This window comes from Oncorhynchus nerka, linkage group LG8, assembly GCF_034236695.1.
Source record: "Oncorhynchus nerka isolate Pitt River linkage group LG8, Oner_Uvic_2.0, whole genome shotgun sequence".
NCBI lineage: Eukaryota > Metazoa > Chordata > Actinopteri > Salmoniformes > Salmonidae > Oncorhynchus > Oncorhynchus nerka.
Genome location: NC_088403.1, coordinates 68,065,378 through 68,072,552, shown reverse-complemented (window position 1 = coordinate 68,072,552; position 7,175 = coordinate 68,065,378). Strand labels below are relative to the sequence as shown.

Genomic DNA, 7,175 nt, shown 5'->3' with positions numbered 1-7,175 from the left:
ATAGCCTCCACATTGACTCTGTACCGTAACACCCTGTATATAGTCTCCACATTGACTCTGTACCGTAATACCCTGTATATAGCCTCCACATTGACTCTGGTTTGCTTAATAAGTGTATATAGCCTATTGACTCTGTACCGTAATACCCTGTATATAGCCTCCACATTGACTCTGTACCGGTATACCCTGTATATAGCCTCCACATTGACTCTGTACCGTAACACCCTGTATATAGCCTCCACATTGACTCTGTAATACCCTGTATATAGCCTCCACATTGATTATGTACCGTAATACCCTGTATATAGCCTCCACATTGACTCTGTACCGTAACACCCTGTATATAGCCTCCACATTGACTCTGTACCGTAATACCCTGTATATAGCCTCCACATTGACTATGTACCGTAATACCCTGTATATAGCCTCCACATTGACTCTGTACCGTAATACCCTGTATATAGCCTCCACATTGACTCTGTACCGTAATACCCTGTATATAGCCTCCACATTGACTCTGTACCGTAATACCCTGTATATAGCCTCCACATTGACTCTGTACCGTAATACCCTGTATATAGCCTCCACATTGACTCTGTACCGTAATACCCTGTATATAGCCTCCACATTGACTCTGTACCGTAATACCCTGTATATAGCCTCCACATTGACTCTGTACCGTAATACCCTGTATATAGCCTCCACATTGACTCACCGTAATACCCTGTATATAGCCTCCACATTGACTCTGTACCGTAATACCCTGTATATAGCCTCCACATTGACTCTGTACCGTAATACCCTGTATATAGCCTCCACATTGACTCTGTACCGTAATACCCTGTATATAGCCTCCACATTGACTCTGTGTAATACCCTGTATATAGCCTCCACATTGACTCTGTACCCCCTGTATATAGCCTCCACATTGACTCTGTACCGTAATACCCTGTATATAGCCTCCACATTGACTCTGTACCGTAATACCCTGTATATAGCCTCCACATTGACTCTGTACCGTAATACCCTGTATATAGCCTCCACATTGACATAGTACCGGTATACCGTGTATATAGCCTCCACATTGACTCTGTACTGTAATACCCTGTATATAGCCTCCACATTGACTCTGTACTGTAATACCCTGTATATAGCATTGACTCCTGTAATACATATGACATTGAGTATACCCTGTATATAGCCTCCACATTGACATAGTGTATATATATAGCCTCATTATTGTTATTGTGTCACCTTTTCTTATTTTTCTTCATTTTTTTACATTTTATTTTGTAAATATTTTCTATTTTCTTAAAAGGCATTGTTGGTTAATGACTTGTTAGTTCTTACACCTGTTGTATTTTTCACTGTGAGGTCTACTACACCTGTTGTATTCAGCATTTCACTGTGAGGTCTACTACACCTGTTGTATTCAGCATTTGACTTGTTACCTGTTGTATTCAGCATTTCACTGTGAGGTCTACTACACCTGTTGTATTCAGCATTTCACTGTGAGGTCTACTACACCTGTTGTATTCAGCATTTCACTGTTGTATTCAGCATTTCAATGTAAGGTCTACTACTGTTGTATTCAGCATTTCACTGTAAGGTCTACTACACCTGTTGTATTCAGCTGTAAGGTCTTACACCTGTTGTATTCAGCATTTCACTGTGAGGTCTACTACACCTGTTGTATTCAGCATTTCACTGTAATGTCTACTACACCTGTTGTATTCAGCATTTCACTGTAAGGTCTACTACACCTGTTGTATTCAGCATTTCACTGTAAGGTCTACTACACCTGTTGTATTCAGCATTTCACTGTGAGGTCTACTACACCTGTTGTATTCAGCATTTCACTGTGAGGTCTACTACACCTGTTGTATTCAGCATTTCACTGTAAGGTCTACTACACCTGTTGTATTCAGCATTTCACTGTAATGTCTACTACACCTGTTGTATTCAGCATTTCACTGTAATGTACAGTATTCAGCATTTCACTAGGTCTACTACACCTGTTGTATTCAGCATTTCACTGTAAGGTCTACTACACCTGTTGTATTCAGCATTTCACTGTAAGGTCTACTACACCTGTTGTATTCAGCATTTCACTGTGAGGTCTACTACACCTGTTGTATTCAGCATTTCAATGTAAGGTCTACTACACCTGTTGTATTCAGCATTTCACGGTAAGGTCTACTACACCTGTTGTATTCAGCATTTCAATGTAAGGTCTACTACACCTGTTGTATTCAGCATTTCACTGTAAGGTCTACTACACCTGTTGTATTCAGCATTTCACTGTAAGGTCTACTACACCTGTTGTATTCAGCATTTCACTGTGAGGTCTACTACACCTGTTGTATTCACATTTCACTGTAATTACTACACCACAGCATTTCACTGTAAGGTCTACTACACCTGTTGTATTCAGCATTTCACTGTAAGGTCTACTACACCTGTTGTATTCAGCATTTCACTGTAAGGTCTACTACACCTGTTGTATTCAGCATTTCACTGTGAGGTCTACTACACCTGTTGTATTCAGCATTTCAATGTAAGGTCTACTACACCTGTTGTATTATTTCGGTAAGGCACCTGTTGTATTCAGCATTTCAATGTAAGGTCTACTACACCTGTTGTATTCAGCATTTCACTGTAAGGTCTACTACACCTGTTGTATTCAGCATTTCAGCAGGTCTACTACACCTGTTGTATTCAGCATTTCACTGTGAGGTCTACTACACCTGTTGTATTCAGCATTTCACTGTAAGGTCTACTACACCTGTTGTATTCAGTATTTCACTGTGAGGTCTGCTACACCTGTTGTATTCAGCATTTCACTGTAGGTCTACTACACCTGTTGTATTCAGCATTTCACGGTAAGGTCTACTACACCTGTTGTATTCAGCATTTCACTGTAAGGTCTACTACACCTGTTTTATTCAGCATTTCACTGTATTACAGTATTCATTTCACTGTGAGGTCTACTACACCTGTTGTATTCAGCATTTCACTGTAAGGTCTACTACACCTGTTGTATTCAGCATTTCACTGTAAGGTCTACACCTGTTGTATTCACATTTCACTGTGAGGTCTACTACACCTGTTGTATTCAGCATTTCACTGTGTCTACTATGTTGTATTCATTTCACTACACCTGTTGTATTCAGCATTTCACTGTAAGGTCTACTACACCTGTTGTATTCAGCATTTCACTGTAAGGTCTACTACACCTGTTGTATTCAGCATTTCACGGTAAGGTCTACTACACCTGTTGTATTCAGCATTTCACTGTGAGGTCTACCTACACCTGTTGCATTCAGCATTTCACTGTGAGGTCTACTACACCTGTTGTATTCAGCATTTCACTGTAAGGTCTACTACACCTGTTGTATTCAGCATTTCACTGTAAGGTCTCTACACCTGTTGTATTCAGTATTTCACTGTAAGGTCTCTACACCTGTTGTATTCAACATTTCACGGTAAGGTCTACTACACCTGTTGTATTCAGCATTTCACTGTAACTCTACTACACCTGTTGTATTCAGCATTTCACTGTAAGGTCTACTACACCTGTTGTATTCAGCATTTCACGGTAAGGTCTACTACACCTGTTGTATTCAGCATTTCACTGTAAGGTCTCCTACACCTGTTGTATTCGGCGCATGTAACTAATACAATATGATTGGATCACAATGATATCAGCAGCTGCGCTGTCTAGCACATTGATTGGTCGAGTAGGCGGGTCTTCTGACTTTGTGGCTGTGGTAACTAGTGACGACCAGGGTAGAGCGTGGGAAACCGAGAGAAAAGCACAGAGAGAGTGAGGAGAGGACCGAGAACAAATAAGCGCCAGTGAGAGAGAACAACAAGTGAAAGTGACCATGTCCACCACTATGGCCGTCCCGGCGACCCCTCCTGTCCTCTCACCCGGCTCAGGAGCACCTTCCTCCTTGGGAATATTCCGCTCAGACCCGATCTACACCGCCACAACCACCAGCCCTCATCCAGACTCCCCGCGGCTCACCACCACCGGACTCAACCCCTTCCTAACCGGGTCAGGAGTCCCATCCGGTGGCTTGGGATTCGCCAACACACCGGTTTTTCGAGATCGAGGAATTTCCACCACTACAACTACAACCACAACCAGTGAGTGCAGAATGGTCGATGTACACGGAGTAAAAGTCGCCTCTTTCAGCGTCGGAGGACAGGACGACTTGATTTGTCTACCCCAAGTTTTTGACCTCTTTCTAAAACATCTCGTCGGCGGGCTTCATACCGTTTACACCAAGCTGAAACGCCTGGATATTTGTCCGGTTGTGTGTACTGTGTCGCAGGTCCGGGTCCTGAGGGGTCTCGGTGCGATCCAACCGGGAGTCAACCGCTGCAAGCTCATCTCCAGGCGAGACTTCGAGGCGCTCTACACTGATTGCACCATTGCGAGGTAGGCTATGTTGAACTAAGTTTTCTATTGTATGTTTACATTTCTTTCTACGTTTGTATCTTCGATTATCGTTTTAAACTATTAGTAAATGGCAATGCGACCATGTGTTCAATATTAGTGGTGTAAATGACTAACGTTGATTAAGTAGTTTTTTTGGGGGGGGGGTATCTGTACATTACTATTTATATTTTTGACAACTATTACTTTAACTTCACTACATTACTAAATACAATAATGTACTTTTTACTCCATACATTTTCTAAAACACCCAAAAGTACTCGTTACATTTTGAATGCTTATCAGGACAGGAAAATAGTCAAATTCGCGCACTTATCAAGAGAACATCCCTGGTGTCACGACTTCCTCCGAAGTCGGCTCTTCTCCTTGTTCGGGCGGCGTTCGGCGGTCGACGCCACCGATCGAGTGTGCCCCAGGCTATCCTTAAATAACAATCATTTAACATTTTGCAATCTGGTTTGCTTAATATTAGGAATTTGAAATGATTTATACTTTTACTTTTGATACTTAAGTATATTTCAGCAATTACATGTACTTATGTATATTTCAAACCAAATACTTATAGACTTTTACTCAAGTAGTATTTTACTGGGTGACTTTCACTTTTACTTGATGCATTTTCAATAAGGTATCTTTTTACTTTTACTCAAGTATGACAATTGAGTACTTTTTTCACTACTGTTCAATATAAATAGGATATGCCAGCATTAGCTGACTATATTCCACTTCATGGAGAATTCAGTTTCTGATGAACTGTGGAACAGAGACCAGGTTTTGTGGAATTCAACTCCAACTACATTGATTTGCATAAGGTCACTACTTAAACATTTTTTAAAAATTATGAAACGCTTACCTTGTGCCTATGTTTGTCCTCTGTAGTTGCGTGTCTTTCTATATTTGCTGACAATCTATACCCTTTCCAATAAACATTAATCGAATGCACCCACCGACTGTTTCCTTGTTGAGTTCGATTGGCACATGCCCATTTGCAGGAAAAAGCTGTTTCATGGTGTTTGACCAAGACAAAATTCAACAAAACACACTGAAAACTGAGCATTCAATGTTGACACACGTGGTTATATAAACAAACTGAAACATAGTACTTTATCTTTAGCCTGAACTTGATTTTTGATCCTAAATAAAGAACTTAATTCTACAATATCTAACTTTTTGGGGCGACCTGACCAAATTCACATAGAAATGTGTGTTATAGATCTGTCATTCTCATTGAAAGCCAGTCTAAGAAGCCGTAGATCTGTTCTATGTGTTATAGATCTGTCATTCTCACTGAAAGCCAGTCTAAGAAGCCGTAGATCTGTTCTATGTGTTATAGATCTGTCATTCTCATTGAAAGCCAGTCTAAGAAGCCGTAGATCTGTTCTATGTGTTATAGATCTGTCATTCTCATTGAAAGCCAGTCTAAGAAGCTGTAGATCTGTTCTATGTGTTATAGATCTGTCATTCTCCCTGAAAGCCAGTCTAAGAAGCCGTAGATCTGTTCTATGTGTTATAGATCTGTCATTCTCATTGAAAGCCAGTCCAGTTCTAGAGCAGAAAGCCAGTGTAGATCTGTTCTATGTGTTATAGATCTGTCATTCTCATTGAAAGCCAGTCTAAGAAGCTGTAGATCTGTTCTATGTGTTATAGATCTGTCATTCTCACTGAAAGCCAGTCTAAGAAGCCGTAGATCTGTTCTATGATCTGTCATTCTATAGATCTAAGCAGCCGTGATCTGTCATCTGTCATTCTCATTGAAAGCCAGTCTAAGAAGCCGTGGATCTGTTCTATGTGTTATAGATCTGTCATTCTCATTGAAAGCCAGTCTAAGAAGCCGTAGATCTGTTCTATGTGTTATAGATCTGTCATTCTCATTGAAAGCCATCTGTCTAAGTCATTCTCAGCCAGTCTGTAGATCTGTTCTATGTGTACTATTTCTATGCTCTAGGTTTTTTAAAGTTTTGTTTCGGTTTTGTACACCAGCTTCAAACAGCTGAAAATACTATATTTATGGTTTATGGTTTTTGTCACATAAACTGGAATTGGGCGAACTATTAGAATGTTAGCAACCAGGAAATGACGGAGATATTTCTGCACAGTGCCTCTTTAAACTGCCACATGCTATTTAGGTCCATCTTGAACGTGATGTTTGCATACATAAACGTTTATTTGGGCCTGTTAAGTTTATCTCATGACAGTCATAATTCTCTCCACTTGTTTTTACCAGGAGAGTTGTCGTCGTTCCCCGCACGCACGCACGCACGCACGCACGCACGCACACGCACACACCATACACACGCACACACCATACACACACACACGCACACACACACACCATACACACGCACACACCATACACACGCACACACACACGCACGCACACACCATACGCACACACACACACGCACACACCATACACACGCACACACCATACACACGCACACACCATACACACGCACACACACACACACACACACATACACACACACACACACACACACACCATACACACACACACACACGCACACACACACACACACACAGACAGGCAGACGGAGAGAAACGGATTTGTCAGTTCTAGTTAATAATTTGATCGGACAAGTAAAAACCCAGTCGAGGTCCACTGTGCTGCAGCGTGTGGATTCCACAGGCCACAAGTAAAAACCCAGTCGAGGTCCACTGTGCTGCAGCGTGTGGATTCCACAGGCCACAA

General features: G+C 41.4%; 1 protein-coding gene across 1 annotated transcript in view; it reads left to right on the top strand.

Annotated features, from left to right (window-relative positions):
• The first annotated feature begins 3,791 nt into the window (after positions 1-3,791).
• Positions 3,792-7,175, top strand: part of LOC135572731 (uncharacterized) — a 4,234-nt gene continuing 850 nt past the window's right edge. Inside the window, exons 1-2 of the mRNA XM_065021160.1 lie at positions 3,792-4,447; positions 7,153-7,175. The exon at positions 7,153-7,175 is cut by the window's right edge and continues 112 nt beyond it. Coding sequence (XP_064877232.1) covers positions 3,888-4,447; positions 7,153-7,175 — 583 coding nt within the window. The 5' untranslated portion in view covers positions 3,792-3,887. The remainder of the gene's footprint in view (positions 4,448-7,152) is intronic.